General features: G+C 38.5%; 9 protein-coding genes and 13 long non-coding RNA genes across 22 annotated transcripts; 12 read left to right on the top strand and 10 right to left on the bottom strand.

Moving 5' to 3' along the window:
- The first annotated feature begins 24 nt into the window (after nt 1-24).
- Nucleotides 25-2,722, top strand: vph1 (V-type ATPase V0 subunit a). Its single transcript, NM_001019642.3, has 3 exons — nt 25-52; nt 105-205; nt 259-2,722. The coding sequence occupies exons 1-3, from the start codon at nt 34-36 to the stop codon at nt 2,632-2,634; spliced, it is 2,496 nt and encodes an 831-aa protein (NP_594219.2). The 5' UTR covers nt 25-33; the 3' UTR covers nt 2,635-2,722.
- On the bottom strand, nt 286-562 carry SPOM_SPNCRNA.3563. Its single transcript, NR_192928.1, has one exon. It is a non-coding gene; the product is annotated as a non-coding RNA (long non-coding RNA).
- Nucleotides 1,534-2,684, bottom strand: SPOM_SPNCRNA.3562. Its single transcript, NR_192927.1, has one exon. It is a non-coding gene; the product is annotated as a non-coding RNA (long non-coding RNA).
- A 217-nt stretch (nt 2,723-2,939) lies between the features above and the next one.
- Nucleotides 2,940-4,539, top strand: nop12 (RNA-binding protein Nop12). Its single transcript, NM_001019641.3, has 2 exons — nt 2,940-3,153; nt 3,199-4,539. The coding sequence occupies exons 1-2, from the start codon at nt 3,046-3,048 to the stop codon at nt 4,405-4,407; spliced, it is 1,317 nt and encodes a 438-aa protein (NP_594218.1). The 5' UTR covers nt 2,940-3,045; the 3' UTR covers nt 4,408-4,539.
- Nucleotides 3,859-4,364, bottom strand: SPOM_SPNCRNA.562. The gene has a single exon (NR_150932.1). It is a non-coding gene; the product is annotated as a non-coding RNA (long non-coding RNA).
- A 191-nt stretch (nt 4,540-4,730) lies between the features above and the next one.
- On the bottom strand, nt 4,731-5,847 carry SPOM_SPNCRNA.914. Its single transcript, NR_151302.1, has one exon. It is a non-coding gene; the product is annotated as a non-coding RNA (long non-coding RNA).
- Nucleotides 4,776-5,855, top strand: SPOM_SPAC16E8.05C (protein mde1; the record flags this gene model as incomplete). Its single annotated transcript, NM_001019640.3, has 2 exons — nt 4,776-4,959; nt 5,003-5,855. 2 exons carry the CDS (start codon nt 4,776-4,778, stop codon nt 5,446-5,448), a joined length of 630 nt encoding a protein of 209 aa, NP_594217.1. The 3' UTR covers nt 5,449-5,855.
- Nucleotides 5,856-6,035: 180 nt separating this feature from the next.
- On the top strand, nt 6,036-7,450 carry aro7 (chorismate mutase). The gene is made up of 2 exons (NM_001019639.3): nt 6,036-6,900; nt 6,960-7,450. Exons 1-2 carry the CDS (start codon nt 6,208-6,210, stop codon nt 7,020-7,022), a joined length of 756 nt encoding a protein of 251 aa, NP_594216.1. The 5' UTR covers nt 6,036-6,207; the 3' UTR covers nt 7,023-7,450.
- gna1 (glucosamine-phosphate N-acetyltransferase) lies at nt 7,396-7,909 on the bottom strand (the record flags this gene model as incomplete). Its single annotated transcript, NM_001019638.4, has 2 exons — nt 7,396-7,742; nt 7,844-7,909. 2 exons carry the CDS (start codon nt 7,907-7,909, stop codon nt 7,473-7,475), a joined length of 336 nt encoding a protein of 111 aa, NP_594215.1. The 3' UTR covers nt 7,396-7,472.
- SPOM_SPNCRNA.3561 lies at nt 7,552-8,719 on the top strand. Its single transcript, NR_192926.1, has one exon. It is a non-coding gene; the product is annotated as a non-coding RNA (long non-coding RNA).
- On the bottom strand, nt 8,039-9,017 carry mpo1 (fatty acid alpha-oxygenase Mpo1; the record flags this gene model as incomplete). Its single annotated transcript, NM_001019637.4, has 3 exons — nt 8,784-9,017; nt 8,676-8,742; nt 8,039-8,631 (listed from the first exon to the last, which is right to left on the bottom strand). The coding sequence occupies exons 1-3, from the start codon at nt 8,790-8,792 to the stop codon at nt 8,039-8,041; spliced, it is 669 nt and encodes a 222-aa protein (NP_594214.1). The 5' UTR covers nt 8,793-9,017.
- SPOM_SPNCRNA.3560 lies at nt 8,820-9,936 on the top strand. Its single transcript, NR_192925.1, has one exon. It is a non-coding gene; the product is annotated as a non-coding RNA (long non-coding RNA).
- Nucleotides 9,138-14,030, bottom strand: shd1 (Sla1 family protein Shd1). Its single transcript, NM_001019636.3, has 2 exons — nt 13,771-14,030; nt 9,138-13,624 (listed from the first exon to the last, which is right to left on the bottom strand). Exons 1-2 carry the CDS (start codon nt 14,002-14,004, stop codon nt 9,596-9,598), a joined length of 4,263 nt encoding a protein of 1,420 aa, NP_594213.1. The 5' UTR covers nt 14,005-14,030; the 3' UTR covers nt 9,138-9,595.
- On the top strand, nt 10,405-10,797 carry SPOM_SPNCRNA.3559. Its single transcript, NR_192924.1, has one exon. It is a non-coding gene; the product is annotated as a non-coding RNA (long non-coding RNA).
- SPOM_SPNCRNA.3558 lies at nt 10,999-11,258 on the top strand. The gene has a single exon (NR_192923.1). It is a non-coding gene; the product is annotated as a non-coding RNA (long non-coding RNA).
- Nucleotides 11,523-11,723, top strand: SPOM_SPNCRNA.3557. Its single transcript, NR_192922.1, has one exon. It is a non-coding gene; the product is annotated as a non-coding RNA (long non-coding RNA).
- SPOM_SPNCRNA.913 lies at nt 12,420-14,503 on the top strand. Its single transcript, NR_151301.1, has one exon. It is a non-coding gene; the product is annotated as a non-coding RNA (long non-coding RNA).
- On the top strand, nt 14,437-14,723 carry SPOM_SPNCRNA.912. The gene has a single exon (NR_151300.1). It is a non-coding gene; the product is annotated as a non-coding RNA (long non-coding RNA).
- On the bottom strand, nt 14,548-15,156 carry SPOM_SPNCRNA.222. The gene has a single exon (NR_150641.1). It is a non-coding gene; the product is annotated as a non-coding RNA (long non-coding RNA).
- Nucleotides 15,157-15,652: 496 nt separating this feature from the next.
- Nucleotides 15,653-16,665, top strand: rps502 (40S ribosomal protein uS7). Its single transcript, NM_001019635.3, has 2 exons — nt 15,653-15,776; nt 16,065-16,665. Exons 1-2 carry the CDS (start codon nt 15,667-15,669, stop codon nt 16,564-16,566), a joined length of 612 nt encoding a protein of 203 aa, NP_594212.1. The 5' UTR covers nt 15,653-15,666; the 3' UTR covers nt 16,567-16,665.
- SPOM_SPNCRNA.3556 lies at nt 16,270-16,535 on the bottom strand. Its single transcript, NR_192921.1, has one exon. It is a non-coding gene; the product is annotated as a non-coding RNA (long non-coding RNA).
- On the bottom strand, nt 16,577-18,408 carry odc1 (2-oxoadipate/2-oxoglutarate transporter). Its single transcript, NM_001019634.3, has 2 exons — nt 18,278-18,408; nt 16,577-18,006 (listed from the first exon to the last, which is right to left on the bottom strand). Exons 1-2 carry the CDS (start codon nt 18,341-18,343, stop codon nt 17,176-17,178), a joined length of 897 nt encoding a protein of 298 aa, NP_594211.1. The 5' UTR covers nt 18,344-18,408; the 3' UTR covers nt 16,577-17,175.
- Nucleotides 18,409-18,465: the final 57 nt, after the last annotated feature.

The following is an 18,465-nucleotide window of genomic DNA, read 5'->3' as shown; positions in this document are numbered from 1 at the left end:
ACTGCTACCACATTCTACGTACCTACTCCCAATATGTCACCGTCTTTATTCAGTACGTAAATATTAAAGATATGTCAAATTAAGTATACTAATAAGCATTCTAGGATCTGAGGAGGTATCCCTGGTACAGTTATACCTCCCCACGGAGTCTGCTCGACCTATTATGTCGGCACTTGGGGAGTTGTCGACTATCCATTTTAAAGATGTAAGGATTTGCATTTTGAGAGAGACTTAGAAGTTTTATACTAACTCTTTAAGTTAAACCCTGATGTTGTAGCTTTTCAACGATCCTTCGTTCGTGAAATTCGACGCTTGACTGATACTGAGCGACTACTTCGCTATCTTCACTCAGAAATCGACTTGAATGGCATTCATGTCCCAGATCACAATCTTCCTCCTAGTTATGAGTCTGTTTTAGAAAGCAGCACTATCGAAGATATCATTGAAAGAATCACTAGGCTGGAGGCTCGTGTACGACAGTTGGTTGAGTCAAGCCAGTTGTTAGAGGCTCGATATCTTCAGCAGTTAGAGTTTGCCAACGTATTGACAAAAGCTGATGCATTCTTTTCGAAGAGTGGTAACACGGTTGATCCACTTCGCAACAACTACGAAACTAGCTCCATCTTTTCTGGTGAAGACGACACCACCGCCCCTTTAATTGAAAACGCCCTGGAATTGGGCACCACTGGTACTTTTGACAGTGAAGAAACTAGTCCACAAATGAACACCACTCTAGATTTCGTTTCTGGTATTATTCCTACGGTGAAGTTTCAATTTCTAGAACGTATTTTATGGAGAACTTTACGTGGTAATTTGTTTATTCATCAAGTGCGGGCTGACGACTCTTTAATTCATGGTGCGGAAAAGAACGAAGAAAAAACCATCTTTTTGGTTATCGCCCACGGTACTCAAATTCTCTTACGCATTCGCAAAATTTCTGAGAGTTTGGGTGCTACTTTATTTCCCGTTGAAGAAGATGCACCTGGTAGAACCTCTCAAATCCAGCAAGCTAACGTCAGCATCAGTGATTTGAATGCCGTTTTGGAAAATACCCGTTCAGCCCTTTATACTGAACTCACCTTTATTGCTGAGCACATTTCCGCTTGGGAAGCAGTTCTCCACAAGGATAAGACCGTGTTTCAAGTTATGAATTTATTCAATTATGACCAAAATCACAAGTGTCTGATTGCTGAAGGATGGTGTCCCACTGCCAACCTTCCAATGGTGCAAAAAACTCTTCGCAATATATCTGACTTGACAGATTCGCAAGCTCCTACAATTTTAAATGTTGTTCATACCTCTGAGCAACCACCTACCTATTTCCGTGTCAACAAATTTACTGAAGGCTTCCAGTCAATCATTGACTCGTACGGTATTGCGACTTACCGGGAAGTAAATCATGGTATTGTAGCTATTGTTACATTCCCCTTCTTGTTTGCAATTATGTTTGGTGACTTGGGTCACGGTGCCATTATGGCTAGTGTTGCGTTAATGTTTGTTTTATACGAAAAAACCCTTGGAGCTAAAAAGGACTTAGACGAGATTGTTGGTATGGTGTTTTACGGTCGTTACATTGTATTGCTTATGGGTCTATTTTCAATGTATGTTGGATTTGTCTATAATGATTTATTCAGTAAGCCCATGTCAATTTTCTCCAGCAGATGGGTGTGGCCCGTAAAAAGTGAGGAAGCTATTGCTCGAGCCGTTCAAGTTGGTACATATCCTATTGGTATTGATCCTACTTGGCATAGCGCAGATAACAATTTACTATTTATGAACTCATATAAAATGAAGTTATCTATTATTCTTGGTGTCATTCACATGACATTCTGTTTGTTTTTATCACTTTCTAACTATCGGTTTTTCAAGCGCAAGTTAGACATTTACGCTGTTTTTGTCCCTTCACTTATATTTTTGGAAGCTATCTTTGGTTATCTTGTAATTACCATCGTTTATAAATGGTGCATTGATTGGAAAGCGAAGGATTTACAACCGCCAAGTTTGTTGAACATGTTGATCCTTATGTTCCTTTCTCCAGGAACTTTAGAAGATCAACTCTATCCTGGGCAAAAATATTTGCAAGTTGGTTTAGTGATCGCTGCTTTAATTTGTGTACCTTGGCTTTTGATTGTAAAACCCTTTGTTTTGTGGCGCAGACATTCAAATGAAGAAAACAAATACCAGAGTCTTAATTCTGACTTGCCAAATGTGGATGAGGCGGATGCATTAATGGCAGTTGATAGTCAAGAAAAGCAAGCAGAGCCTTTTGAACTTGGCGAAGTTGTAATACATCAAGTCATTCATACGATTGAGTTCTGTCTTGGATGTGTTTCTCACACTGCCAGTTACCTACGTTTATGGGCGTTGTCGTTAGCACACAATCAACTTTCTAGTGTTCTATGGAACATGACCTTAGCTAATGGATTCCGTATGACCGGAATTGTAGGATCTATCTTTGTCGTTATTTTGTTTGGATTTTGGTTTATCGCTACTTGTGTTGTGCTAGTTGCTATGGAAGGAACTAGTGCAATGCTTCATAGTCTTCGTTTGCATTGGGTTGAAGGCATGTCTAAGCATTTTGAAGGTGAAGGATATGCTTTTACCCCTTTCACTTTCAAAGTGACCGCGGAGTAGTTGGGCTGGTCCATATGATGTCGATACGAGAATCCATTTATTCGTAAATAATTAATCATTAAATTAATAGCTTATAAGAAGTTTACAAATTGCTGCTCTTTAGAATCTTAGTTAAAAGAATTATTTAACCTATGTTAATTATGGTATTAGCTTTTCTCTGGAAAAGGAAAAAAATAAAGAAAGCTTTTTAAATATAAATTTTATAATGAAACGTATTAAATTTCTAGTGTTGAAAACATATTTGGAAGTATGTCAAAACTTTTCTTTACATTTCTGGAACTCCCTTAAGTCAAGACAAATTCTTCAGTTAACCATACTCTTGGAGATTGCTACTGGATTTCAAAAAGCATCATTTCTCTCAATTTTATGGTAGTTTAAATCACTTTACATTAGAATTTAAAAATTTTCTCAATGGGCGAAACAAATTCATCATTGGATAATGAAAATACAAGTTTTGTAGGGAAATTATCGAGTTCTTCAAATGTTGACCCCACACTAAATCTGTTATTTTCTCAATCGGTAAGATATTTATTTATTTTGAAATTATCTATTAATAGTTTTTAGAAACCAATCCCCAAACCTGTTGCTAAAGAAACCACTGTTTTAACAAAAAAAGATGTGGAGGTTGAAGAAGCGAATGGAGTCGAAGAAGCAGCTGAAACTATAGAATCAGATACAAAAGAAGTACAAAATATAAAACCTAAATCAAAAAAAAAGAAAAAGAAGTTGAACGATTCGTCAGACGATATTGAAGGCAAATATTTTGAGGAGTTATTGGCAGAGGAAGATGAAGAGAAGGATAAAGACTCAGCAGGTTTGATTAATGATGAAGAAGATAAGTCTCCTGCTAAACAGTCGGTCCTTGAAGAACGGACATCTCAGGAAGATGTTAAATCAGAACGCGAAGTTGCTGAGAAACTGGCGAATGAATTAGAGAAATCTGATAAAACTGTTTTTGTTAACAATTTGCCTGCTAGAGTTGTTACTAATAAAGGAGATTACAAGGATTTAACAAAGCATTTCCGCCAATTTGGTGCCGTTGACTCTATTCGTTTCCGTTCATTGGCTTTCTCTGAGGCAATTCCTAGAAAAGTCGCTTTTTTTGAAAAAAAATTTCATTCGGAACGGGACACTGTAAATGCTTATATAGTTTTTCGTGATTCTTCGTCGGCCAGGAGTGCATTATCCCTAAATGGTACTATGTTTATGGATCGGCATTTGCGAGTCGACAGTGTCAGCCATCCGATGCCTCAAGATACGAAACGATGTGTTTTTGTTGGAAATTTGGCCTTTGAAGCTGAGGAAGAGCCACTCTGGCGCTATTTTGGAGACTGTGGTAGCATTGATTATGTTCGCATTGTTCGTGATCCAAAAACCAATCTTGGAAAGGGCTTTGCCTATATACAGTTTAAGGATACCATGGGGGTTGATAAGGCACTCCTCCTCAATGAAAAAAAAATGCCAGAAGGTAGGACGCTACGTATAATGAGAGCGAAATCCACAAAGCCAAAAAGTATCACTCGTAGTAAGAGAGGAGACGAAAAGACTCGAACCTTACAGGGAAGAGCTAGGAAGTTGATTGGAAAGGCAGGAAATGCCTTGCTTCAACAAGAATTGGCTTTGGAGGGACACCGAGCCAAACCTGGTGAAAATCCACTGGCAAAAAAGAAAGTTAACAAAAAGAGAAAGGAAAGGGCTGCGCAGTGGCGTAACAAAAAGGCTGAAAGTGTTGGTAAAAAACAAAAAACGGCGGCTGGAAAAAAAGATAAATAGAGATTTATGGTTGTGCTTTCTTGCAATTATTGGTCACTTATTTTTGGGGGATTCGTTTTTCATAGGGATTTTTTTTTAAATTAATTTTATTCAATAAGAACTTGAATTCATTTTCGATTGTATTTATCTCAATTTTTCCATTTTGTGTACTTTAATATTTCACTTAGAATTTATTTGGCACTGCGATTTTGTTTGTTTACATTGGTCATTAAAATTAGTTGAGGTGTTGTTTAAGAATTTTGTTTTATCCTTTTTATTAAACAGACCAGACAATAAAATAGCTACCGTTTTCTGTGATACTATTAGTGTTTAAGGTAGTTTAAAACTATCCATTTTCAGCGGATTCGTTGAATGATAGCTCTATAGAAATGCTCCATGCGACTCAGCTTTGTTATTTACTACTTTTTTGTTTCCTACCAATTTCGATTAGCTCCGCAGTCTTAATTGAACGAGAAATCAATGTTCCTACAACTCATGTCTTACAAACGTTGTATACGCGATTTTGGTCATTCAAGGCTCATTTGGGAGTAGATATGGAGCTCGGAATTAAAGGTTTGTGATTATAGACTGGTGCTTTACTAATGGAGCATTATAGGAAGCTTGATCCATTACAGAGATGACAAGCTTTTCCTAGGCGAGTATCCTAAAAGTCGTCTATTAAGGGTTTGTTATGACGATAATGGTACATTCAAGGTTAAGGATAAAAGAGGTTTAGTATACGTACAAGGAGAGCGCTTGATCCTGGAACGTGATGCACCGTCAAAATTCAGCATTGAGCTGGTTGAAGAAAGAAGAGAGCCTGAAAGTCCATATCTGTTATTTTTCTCCAACTCCAGTAGGTTCTCAGCATGTGAAGAATCAGGAGAATGGGTTATTTATTCAGGAGATGTATACTCGGCAGAGACAACTTGCATCCCAATTGAGCTAGTGGGCTTACGATACAGAGGATGGAAAACCAATGACAAAAAACCTTTTCGAATTATAGAACCTGGAAAAGAGCCATTAGACGCACCATGGAATGATGAGCTGATTGTTATGTAAATAATTAACAAGAAGAAATAATCAAATTAAGGGACTGAAAAAAGACGGAACGAATCTTAATACTAACTTCCTCAAAAAAAAATAATCTCTTTTAGATCAGTCTGCCCGATATTAAAGAGTTTCAAGGGCTTCAAAGACGTACATTGTATTAGCGCTTTCAAACGTTTCAAAGAGCAGTGAAATTTAGAAACTGGATGTTGGAGTATACATCCTGATTGAGAATCAGTTTTTGGGGCTTGATGCTAAGTTTCATGAGGAATAGTATGAGACCAACCATATAACTCTTCTTATACACTTTCAATACAAAAAATCTAGGAGTATCATTATTTTTTAAAAGTTGACTATAAAATATAATTTAGGAAGAGGGAGGAAGATGATATAATTTATTTGAAATTTGAGAAACCTCACATCGTTTGTGTCGTCTATGGTTCTGAGACTAGCTAGCAGTAAAACAGATTATAAGCGTTTGATAAAATAATTAATACTTCCAAAAGCTGTATGACTTCAAATAAATGACTTAAAGTAATCCAATGTCTAGCACATGTTCTGTAGATCAAATTGCTGGCACTATCTCCATGTCTATTATTAACTTGAACCATTGACTACTACGTGTTTGTATATAGCAAGTAGAGCTAAGCTTGTCACCCGTTTGATTTTATTCTATATAAGTCAAGATTTTGTTTTACTTTTCTTTTATTTTTTGGATCACTTTATACTTACAGCAGCATTATCGTTAAAGAAGCAGTTTAATTGACAACCATGAGTTTGGTTAATGAGAAGCTGAAACTCGAAAATATTCGCTCTGCTTTAATCCGTCAGGAAGATACGATTATCTTTAATTTCTTAGAACGTGCTCAATTCCCTAGAAACGAAAAAGTGTATAAGTCAGGCAAGGAAGGATGTCTCAATTTGGAAAATTATGATGGAAGTTTTTTAAATTACTTGCTACATGAAGAGGAGAAGGTGTATGCACTTGTACGGAGATATGCGAGTCCTGAAGAATATCCTTTTACTGATAATTTACCTGAGCCTATTCTTCCTAAATTCAGTGGTAAATTTCCCTTGCATCCAAACAACGTCAATGTCAATTCTGAGATCCTAGAGTATTATATCAATGAAATCGTTCCCAAAATATCTTCTCCCGGCGATGACTTTGACAATTATGGCAGCACAGTTGTGTGTGATATTCGTTGCCTTCAATCACTTTCTCGTCGTATTCACTATGGCAAATTTGTCGCTGAGGCCAAGTATTTGGCGAATCCAGAGAAGTATAAGAAACTGATTTTGGCACGTGATATAAAAGGAATTGAAAACGAAATTGTTGATGCAGCTCAAGAAGAGCGTGTATTGAAACGCTTACATTATAAGGCACTTAATTACGGACGTGATGCTGCTGATCCCACCAAACCTAGTGATCGAATAAACGCCGATTGTGTAGCATCTATTTATAAGGTATGTCAGTTTGTATATTCAACTTCATTGCTGAGCAATAACTAATTGTTTCGTTTTAGGATTATGTAATTCCCATGACTAAGAAAGTAGAGGTTGACTATTTGTTAGCTCGCTTACTTTAAATTCTCTTTCTTTTGATTTTTGTTTTTACTTTAGAAACTGGCTGTCGTTATCAAATTCGATTTATTCAAACAGTTCAACCGAAGATTTTCAATTTTGATCTACAGAAGTACATTTCCTGCTTGTTATTTTATGAGACTGATAATCATCCAAATTTTGAAACGGTTGTCAAGCAAATTAAATAAAGCTGATGTGTTTTCTTCGGTAGCGAGTATTTAGGTGGTTAAATAGTTGAAGAAATGCATCTAATCTACTCAAGTTCAGTTTGATAGTCAGTTTAGCATTCTTTCAGGATTTTTTATCAAAATCCTTTTGTTTATACAGCTAAGTAGCGTCAATAGAATTACAACACAGGCTATAAGGAAACAATAAAGTTTACACCGTGTTACAGCGAGCGAGCCAAAATCACAAAAAAACATATAAAGACGAAATAATGTTCATTAATATAGTCATCAAATAATTGAGTGGCTAGCGTATTTCTTCATTTCAATACCTGCGCGCGACAGACCGCATTTTTCATAAAATCCAACATTAGAGTCAGAGCAATCCAGTATGACTTTGTAGGAGTTGAGCGAAAATGCTAGTTTTATAAGTGTTAAAACCATTAATTTTCCAATTGCTTTTCTCTGATGATCCGGATGCACAATGACTTCTTCTATGTGTCCGCAAATTCCTTTTCCACGTAAAAACTTTCGCTCCAAGAATAATGTGGCCGTACCAATCTAAATATTAGTAATAGGTAAAAAATACAGGGTAAAGATGCTGCGTCTGTCAAGGGATTAATGCCTTGCAAACAGGACAGCTCATATTAGTGTGGACATACGACATGATGAGATTCAAGATCCTCCACTACGATAATGTAGTATGTTGAATGAAAGTCTTTCTTCATTTCCATGAAAAGGTTTTGGTATGCACCGAGGAGTGGGCGGCTAGAAGCGGCTGCCAAAGTGTCTAGCAGATCCAAATATTCTAATAAAACCAAAATTGTTAGTAATGCTTGCCGAACTGAAAAGGAAAACTAAAACACAATACCATCGTCTATATCACTTAGACGTAGAGGGCGGATGCAGTATGAAAGTTGGCTTGCATCCTCAACTACGCCGGAAACGGCGTCTTCAACCATCGAAGGAGGAAATAAAAACTCGCTTAAGTTAGGATAATTTTCACCAACATCTTTTAACTTAATATTAGCTCGAATTTTGCTCACGACAGACGGATAATATCCCACAAATGGACCAGTTTCCAGAAAAGCGAACAAGGGTGCAATAAACAGTGACTGGATTAAATTATCCAGGAGCGCAGGTTTTCTCTTTTCAAATACCCCATGTCCAATAAATTGTAAAATCCAACATATCACATGAACGACTGCGGCACTTCGATTGACTAGGCTTCTGGAGAAGATTGTAAATAGCTTGGATGGCAAGATATAGGAAAACAAGTAAAGTACCGGAGAATAAAGGAGACCATCTAATGGATCTAAAGTTACATAAAAAATCTGATAAGCTAGCCCAACTAGATGAGCAACATTTATTTGAAGCTTCGAGTTTATCAATGTTATTACAAAATTATGTAACAAAACTAAGGCAGTCAACAATAATAATGGAATGCAAACTTCTAAGTTAGTTTAACCAGTTTATCTGAAAAATCTATCTCACCTTGATGGATTTTTATATTGACGGGATTGGAATGGTAAGCGGCGTAAAATGAATAGCTTCTGCTAAGCTAATTACTATTAGAATGGATTTTTCTTCATAGATTCTTACATAAGTCATTTCTTTGTTTTAATTTAAAACACTGGTTAACATGAAATACTTGAAATTTCACGAATTTTCCTGTTTTCCAAGTGTATGTCGAAAAGGCGATTGTGATGTAACAGCTAGTACAGGACGGCAAATTAAATAGACAATTCGATTCAATATGCTGTAACGATGATGGATTAAATATAAAATTCCTTTGTCTAGCATACTACCAATTTCTTTGTAAAAACGTTTAATGTTAAGTCTCCTTTATTTTACATACACTACACTACTACTACACAGCGTTATCCTCGACGGGCCTGATGTCTATCTTACATGTAGGAGCTACATAGTGGAAAATTTAAGGTAAACAACACTAAATCGACAGAACAAGATTAATATCTATTTAGAATGCATATAAAATCAAAGTGAGACGTTGAAACAATTTCCGAGGTACGTCTAAAAACCTCCAAAGGTCTCAAACAAAATCAAACTCTATCAATCATGACCGGTCGTAAACGCTCACGAACACTGAAATGCTATAGGAACGAAAGAGGGATCTAATTATGTTTAGAGATGCGCTAAGATCAATAGTCATCGTCGCATTTGCCCGTTAACAAATATTATTACGATTTAAATGAAAAGCAGCTTTATTAAAGAGCCTAAGGGAAGAATCAATGCTCCGAAAAAAAAAGACAAAGTAAAAGAGGGCGTAAACTGTAACCTAACGCAGATGTTATACCTCAATAATTATACCATTTTACACGAGCAAAATGAAAAGACAGAAAGGAATATTCGGGAAAGCAAAACTATTAAGTTCATCAAAAAATATTTGTTCGTTAAAAACCAAAAGGATTGTCTGGAGTAGCTTGATATATACTGGCTTTCTTACCAGCTTCATTCGCACCTTGCGCTCCACCAAATGATGAATCATAATAATTAGCAGGCTGCGTTTGTTGATTATAATCGGAGGGCATGTATAAAGAAGCATTCGATACAGGATCATAACTCATAGGGTTAGCCATATTCCCAGCAGGTTGAGCATAGCCATATTCAGAATATCCCTCCATTCCGGTTTGATTGTATCCATAGGGTGTCTGTTGTTGCATTTGCATGGGATCGTAATAGTTCGACATCATCGGTTGTTGATAACCCATATCAGGCTGCATTTCTGTACCATAGTATTGTTGCTGTTGCTGTTGCATAGGTGAGTACATTTGTTGTTGCTCGTAACCGAAAGATGTATCTTGACCTCCAGCAAATCCATAGTTCACCGGTGTCTGTGCATTCATGTTATAATATGCCTGTGTATCGTTCATGGATGGTTGCATGCCATAACCATCAGCAGCAGGCATGGCTGTAGGAGTATAGTTTTGCTGGTAGCCAGTGTATTGAGACAGCATTGGTTGTGCGACCATACCAGTTTTTTGAACTTGCACACCAGTCATCTGAGGCTGCATGGGCATTGATTGAGGCATGATACCAGTTACTTGAGGTTGCATACCAGTAGGCTGCATCATGCCAGTAGCTTGGGGCATGATACCAGTAGCTTGAGGTTGCATACCAGTAGGCTGCATCATGCCAGTAGCTTGAGTATGCAGGCCAGTAGGTTGTGTCATTATACCAGTAGCTTGAGCACGGATGCCCGTGGGCTGCGAAATTATACCAGTGGCTTGTGGTTGCATACCAGCAACTTGATAACCATAGTTTACGGGCTGCTGTGGCATAGCCCCAGTCTTCTGAACTTGTACACCAGTCATTTGTGGCATAACTCCAGTCATTTGTGGCACAACTCCAGTCATCTGTGGCATAACTCCAGTCACCTGAGGCATAACTCCAGTCATGTGGGGTTGTAAGCCAGTGGGCTGTACCATTAAAGGTTGATAACCAGTGGCCTGAACAGGAATTGGTTGCATATATCCTGTAGGTTGGATAGGAAGTGCGCTAGGAGGAGGTTGAAATCCAGTTGGCTGTACATACAAAGGAGATTGAAATGGATCGGCAGCCATGGGTTGAGGAGCAGTGAAATATGCATTTTGAATAGTAATATTGCCAGTTGGTTGAGCTGGAATAGGTGCTTGGACCGACTTCTCCGCATCCTTTTTCTCAACAGGTGCTTTCTTTTGTTCCTCAGGTTCAGGGATGGGTGCAGTTCTGGGTCTTGAAGGCGCCTCAGGTTTCTTGGCTTCCTCAGAAATGTTCATTTTGTTCATGGATTCCGTCACACGTGCAGGCTCAACAGTGACAGAAGAAGCACGAACAGGGGGTTCCGTAACAGGTTTGTTAGCCCAAGCATCATCATCGAATTTCTGGGGTGTGGTTGACTTCGGACGAGTCGCTGGTGGACTAGGTGCTTTTTCAACGACCTCCTTGGCAGGTGCTGCTGGAGGAGCAGGTTCGGCAACCGGCGCTGGGATGGGGGCAGGTACTGCGACTGGGGCAGCAAGTGCCTCCCCGCCGGACATAATTTGGTTGACTGTGGACTTGGTTTCTGGAGTAATGGCAGATGCAGGTTTTGTTGAGACACCATTGAGTTCATTAACATGATTCATAACACGAATGATATCACCTTCCTTTAATCCCAATGTTCTAAGTGTATCAGGATTTAGAGAAGGTATGCATGCTTCATCCAAATGCTCATTGTTAAAGTTATGGGTGTAGCGGTTACAAACGGTAAAATCTACGCCGCAGCGAAGGAAAAAGTCAAACCAGTCATAAGAGATCTTGGGCCTTTCCTGAATCACATCATATTTGTCATTGCTATGAGAGGAAGAGGGTGGAGCAAGAGCAGGTCTAGTACTTTCAGGACGGGCTGGTTGGGGAGGTGGACCTTCATCCTCCTCTTCAGTCTCTCTGTGCTTCCTATGTTCCCTATCCTTCTTCTTCTCTTTCTCCTTCTCACGATCATGCGACTTGCTATGACTATGGCCATGATCATGGCTTTGCTTCTGTGTATCCTTTTTCCTTTCTGTACGAGAATAAACTTTCTTGCCAGTCATTAATTCAACGTAATCCAGGTCCTTGTACGACATCTTCGCACTGGGAACAGATATTTTCACACCATTAGTTTTGTGTAGATGAATTTTGTCGTCGCTATAGCCCAAAAATTCGGCTTCAACTTTAAAGGCGCCTGTTCGATCAGTCCACGTACGCAGTTTACTGCTGTCAGGTTTACTAACCGAATGGCTCCTTGAACGCTTGCTATCCTCCTTCTTGTCCTTCTTGTCCTTCTTGTCCTTCTCAGCGGACTTGCTCTCACGGTGAGACTCATGTTTGCTTTCTGGTCTTGCTTCATGTTTACTGTCGCGTTTGTGTTTAGATTCGTGCTTGGAAGCCCTTCTAGAAAGCGAGGATCCCTGACCAGATTTCGAAGATGAAGGGGGTGACTTTGCGTCGCCTTCTGTATCGGGCTTAATAAAGTTGCTGGGTACAACACCTTCTTTACCATCAACACTGCATTTCCACCAGTCGCTACTTGCTGTGTCATTGACAATGACCACTCGCATATTCGCTTTCACAGTCAACTCATCAGCAGCCTCCGCGATAAAGTCGTAAAGCACAGTACCCATTTTTTGACCAGCTGAGGAATCCTTTGGCTTATGGTCCTCAGCACGCGCACTTCTGTCGCCGTAAACAGTAGACATTTCATAATCGCCGGTACGGCCTCCGTTTACACCAGCTGCATCGCTAGCAGCATTTAATCGGTGTAAAGCAGAATCTGAAGGTAGTTTAGGCATAGGGCTTCCACTTGCGGCAGCGATTTCTCGAAGACCAGCGGCTCTGGCGGAACCGGCTACGTCACCTAGCGCACGGATAATATTGTCGGCATTAGTGTTAGAGCTCGCATGAAGGTGCAAAGATGTGATACCGGAATCACTATTAAACTCGATAAAAACATGTTTTCGTTCAGAAGAATAATTTACAAGATCGGTAACGGGCCAAACTTGGGCAGCGTCCATGGTCTTAGTAAAAGTAAGAACAATTGACTTATTGTTGATTGCTAAAATACCAGTGCGTTTCTTTTTCTTGCCAACGACTTCACGGACCTCCCATTTTTCGTAGGCAGGATTACCCATGGAGGAAGAGGAATCGTAGGCTCGAGAATCGTCGTGGGAATCGGTGCGCAATTTGAGATGCTGATTAGGATCTCCATATGCATCTGAAGGCGACGAAGGAGAAGGAGGGGAGTCGTAGGAATGAGCCATAGAAGAGGAAGTGCCAGTAGATCTAGTAGACGCATTAGTTGGGGGTCTTGGCGGCTGACTAGGGGTGGCCGGTGGAGGAGGAATATTAACTTGGGAGCCAAGATTATTCACATTACGGGAAGGCATAGGTAGCTGAGAAGTATTAGTAGATTGGGGTGGAAGTGTTGGAGGTGGTGGTGGGGGAGGAGCCGGAAGAGGATCTGCTTGTTTCGGCGTGTACGTGGGAGGAATCTCAGGAGACACGGCTCTGCCAGAGGAGTAGTAGTCATCTGGCTCGTTGGCGTCTGCCGCCTGATCCTCCACTGCCGGAGGAGGTGGTGGTGGTGGTGGGGGGTTGTAGTCAGAGGGCAAGGAAGTAGCTGGAGCAGCAGCACTCGGCGGTTGAAACGAAGGTGGAGGAGAGACCATGGAGTTGGGAGCGCTCACTGTTGGAGCGTTGACACCAGAAGCAGAGGGTTCCTGAGATGCCGGGGCGCTGGACGCATCCATCCCCTCAACGTAGTTTCTCGGAGCAAGTCCGAAATTATTATTAAAACCAACCAAAATCCAATCTGAATCAGTGTCGCCATAACAGTCTAAAGTTTGGTCCGCTTGAAAGGAGATTTCATCAACGGATTGTTGAGTATAATCATACAAAGCTTTCATTTTTGTTGAGGGTTCAGCCTATACACAAAATGGTTAGCAAGCGGCTTTACAATAACATTATTACTAAATGAGCAAAGACAAGACTCGATCTATTTCTCCTTCACGTATCCTATCGCATCAAACATGTAGAAGACCGTGGTCTCTGTCATTTATTCTACACATACCTCAGTAATATAATTTGAAGGAACGATTCCAATTTCTTCATCGTCATCATTACTGTTTACATTCCGTTTGACGAGATACCAATCGTCTTCACCTTTCTCAAGAAGACAAACAATTTCATCCTCAACGATCGAGATTTCTCGTTCGTTTTCTGGAATCTCTTCACCCGGATTGATTTCTTGCGGTTCATAACTGTACAGCACCTTATAGATGCCTATTATAGGTAAATTTGCCATGGCGACAAATGTAGGTTGTACAGTCTGAGTTGATAAACGATGTAGCCAAGGTGGCTTTACCAGATTGTGTAAATGGTAGTGATGAGCAGTGCAACAAGTTAAAGATCTATAACGATGTAGTCAATAATTTGTTAAATAATCATAACAGTAATATTACCCTATTATTTCATTATGGGTTGTTTTACATGATGCAGCGATTCTCGTTATATCCAAGAAATTTAAAAGGTATACGATTTGAAGAAGAAAGGTTTGTTGCTTTTTAACAAATAAAATAATGCTTAAAGGTATGCAAGTTATTTTCTATGGCCTTCCTACCGCCAACTGGTGTTAGCAACTTGGAACCGAATAGTGAGCTGGCAATTGAAAACTACGAAAAGTAAATGACTCGAAGAACCAAGTGTACAAATTGCTGAGTACAAGACCATGCTTTCCAGATCTATATTCTGATGTACTGTACAAAATCCTCGTACATTGTCATCGAATAAAAGTTGCAAACTGTGAATTCAATAAAAATGAAGAAATAAATTACCTACCTTTTTGCTAGTTTAAATTGTTTGCGAGATTGACAAAAAGTCGAATGTTTTTCGTATCCAATGTGAGCTAAGATTTGTCGCAATGTGAATTGAAATATTAATCACATTATTTGTAAGTAAGCAAAGTAAAGGACCGTTTCAAACTTTTCTTAATTTCTTTAATTTGGCTGCTAATATTGACTACAATAAACTATACTTGGTAGCATTATGTTGTATTACTATCGTCAGTGTGGAGTTTTAGTACCAAAAGGCAACAAAAAAATAATTTTCTAGTATAACAACTGCGATTATGGTGAATTCTTTTTTTTTTCTTTTTAATTAGAAAAAAAAAATTAAAAGATTTCGGTGGTTTAATAGTTCACACTCAATTGGGTGTTTCTAATTGTGCGCTGTCAAATTACATGAAAATATGCTAGTATAATAGGGAAAAAATGGATAACAAGAACCCCAAATTAATTAGGCCGTAATTCAATTTTTTATATCATTTATTCGTTATTAAATTGGAGTTTTTTTTGGGTAACAATAGGTACATCTATACTTACAATTAAAAAAAATAAATAAATAAATAAATGAATTATGCTTAAATTCCAAGAAATTCCATAAACTCTATAGTTATCCTATTCAATGGATATAATATTTTTATTTATTAGTTCAATTTAAATTCAATAAATTGTCTGCTGAAATTTAGACGCATGTTGCTATTGCTTATTCTTTAAGCAAGCAATTATTGCATCAGGAATATAATTAACACTCAGTATTACAAACTAGTATATGAAGTATTACTTATATGCTACAAGTATTCAAATAGTTAATAAAAACAAAACAATATTATGTTAACCTCGATTTGCATGCTTCAGCGATCGACCAAAAATACCAGCATATAGAGTAGAAATGTGAAGATAATATAACATAGAGCGCCTTCTATATAAAACTAAAAATCCTAAATGGTAAAAAATTATACAATTTATTACAATTGAGTTAAATCAACAGTTACTACTTTATTCAACATAACAAACATTATTAAGTATCGACAGATAAACCCTACCCTAATTCATTATTGAACGGTCACAAATGTTCGTGTGGGTTTAGTAGGTACATTGCACAAGCTACCGTCTGAACCACCACAGAAATGGCAGCCTCTATCATCCCTAAAGAAGTTTCCTTGGATGAAACTGGACATATCAAATTGTTCAACAAATTTCCTTTTGAAGGTGTTGAAGTGAAGGATATCTCTTTGGTGTATGTATAAGGTGGGATTGTGTTTTCTAGCTGCTAGTAAACTTTCCAGATTTTGTGCTTGGAATTGTCTGAAATATACAAATTCAATTGTAGTTACTTGGTTTCATGAAAGGGAACTGCTGACAATACGTTACTTGGATATGCTGTTGTAATTTTTTTTTTCAGTCAATTCACTAGTTTTACTTGACCTAAACCTTGGAGCAAATGTGGAAAAAGCAGCTGGAAATTACAAAAGTTTTCATTTACACCAACTTTTCATGTTATTTCAGAATTTCTAACTTTATTTAGTGATTACATTACCATTGGCAATGGTCAACCTCTCCCTCACACCGCTGGTCGTTTCCAGACCAAGAGGTTCCGTAAGGCCCGCTGCTTCATTGTCGAACGTTTGACCAACAGTTTGATGATGAACGGCCGTAACAACGGTAAGAAGCTCTTGGCCACTCGCATTGTCAAGCATGCTTTTGAGATCATTGCTCTCTTGACCGACCAAAACCCTCTCCAAGTTTTGGTTGATGCTGTTGCTGCCTGTGGTCCTCGTGAAGACTCCACTCGTATTGGTAGTGCTGGTACTGTTCGTCGTCAAGCCGTTGATGTTTCTCCTCTTCGTCGTGTCAACCAAGCTCTTGCTCTTATCACCATCGGTGCTCGTGAGGCTGCTTTCCGTAACGTCAAGTCCATTTCTGAATGCTTGGCTGAAGAAATCATCAATGCTGCTAAGGGCTCTTCCAACTCTTACGCCATCAAGAAGAAGGATGAGCTTGAGCGTGTTGCCAAGAGTAACCGTTAAAAGAGCTACGAAAAAATACTACTGGGTCTTCAACTGGATAGTCCATTTAATAAATGTATTTCATTATCTATGATTTTGTTTTTCACACCTTAAAAATAACGACTGTAGTAATCACGTAGAATATAATATTATAAATATACCGAAATGGCTGGGATGCTTGATTGAGTTTTTTCATTTGAAGGAATGAAGACATATAACAAAAATTCTAAAAAGTGTTGAAACAGATTGCGTTGTATAATTACTTATACTAATGATCGCAAATCTAAGAGAAAAACACAACGGTTTTTCGAAGGTCAATGTTTAAATCAATATGTACTCTTCAATCATGAAAGACTTGCTAAATTTAACGATTAACACAGCATCGAAATGATTAACAGGGATGGAAAATATATACATGCAATGTAAACAAAAAAAAGAGAAAATTAAGCCAAAAAACTTTTGATAACAAATATACACGTATTTAGCGATTGCTAAATACGATAAAAGAGCCCACGAATTCAAGTCGTAGGAAACTTTTTTCTTTCAACCTTTACTGAAGACCCGGCAATGAAAAAAATTTTTTTAGGAACCAAAAAAAGGGGGAGAGAAAAACAAAAAAAACCTTGATCTCTAAGCAGAGGCGTTATGTACAAGACATCTCTTGTAAAACTCTATGACAGAATTAAAAACAACCAAAAGAATACCACCACCAGGGCCCAGACGGAGTACTTTAGGGACAAAACCTTTATACAGGGCTGTAAAACCCTCTTCCCTTGCGACTGTAACTAGAGCTGGATAGGCCCAGTTATATTTTGGAACTTGGCCGGCAATACGAGGAACTGTCTGAATACGCGACTTGATAACGTCAAAGGGAGTGCTGAGGAATGTACCAAATATTCCTCCGATAGTTCCAGCAATAAGGTTATTACGGATTTCACCAATTCTGCTCGAGGCAGGCGTCAATGAATTCCGAATCTTTTGAATTACACCAAAATATCCAGCATTCCAAACGACATGGCGCCACATAGTGGCTTCAAACCCATTGTAAAGAGCTAAAATTCTCTCTTGCTTTACAATTTTAGTAAAGCAGTCGACAGTTCCGTTATACTTAGAAGCATTCTTAACGTCTTGCAAACGAATTTTCATCAGTTCGAAAGGTACGACTACGAACGTTTCAGTAAATCCTGCACATGATCCAGTGAGGATAGAAAGTGCAGGACTTGAATCCTTTCTCTTGAAGACTTTACGCCACAGCTTTGAATAAGTATCGTTGGAAGCAAATTTTAATGCACGCTTAGGAGCCTCCATCAAGATTGGAGGTAAAATTCCACGATACAAACGATGTGGACCCTCATTCTTGACGATCTTTTTGAGACAATCAAAGGTTCCATTGTAGTCTGATTTACCAACGGACAGTTGCATACGAGTTTTAACAACATCCAAAGGATACAAAGTTAGGACCTGAAAAAGAAAGAGTTAGTAAACAAGGCCATGTTAAAGGTTTTAATGGTAAAAGAGAGGTAAAGAGAGATTTAAAAAACATGGGATAAAACTTATAAAGAAGTAATTCGTTCAGCATCTACGGAATCAAACGTTTGCTTTCCTTCATCTCCAAGACAGCTCTTTTACCTTACGCAATTCATTGAGCATTTTGAAGATAATAACATTCTTCTCCGAAAGCCTTCAAACGTATCTTTCAATGAAATAAAGTGCTCCAAATAAAAAACCTTACCTCTGAGATTCCAGCAACTGCGCCGGCAGCAAATGTAACAGGAAATGGAATATTATCATGAGGCATTTTCGATAATATAGTAGTTAAACTTCAATTTTCACACTTAACAAATGCTGCTGGGCGTTGTTGTTAAGGAATGGAAGGCAAACATCTGTTGAGCTCACATACAGGTAAATTTAAGATGATTC

Source organism: Schizosaccharomyces pombe (genome assembly GCF_000002945.2).
Source record: "Schizosaccharomyces pombe strain 972h- genome assembly, chromosome: I".
NCBI lineage: Eukaryota > Fungi > Ascomycota > Schizosaccharomycetes > Schizosaccharomycetales > Schizosaccharomycetaceae > Schizosaccharomyces > Schizosaccharomyces pombe.
Note: the sequence above shows the minus strand (reverse complement) of the source record. Positions and strands in the feature narration are given on the sequence as shown.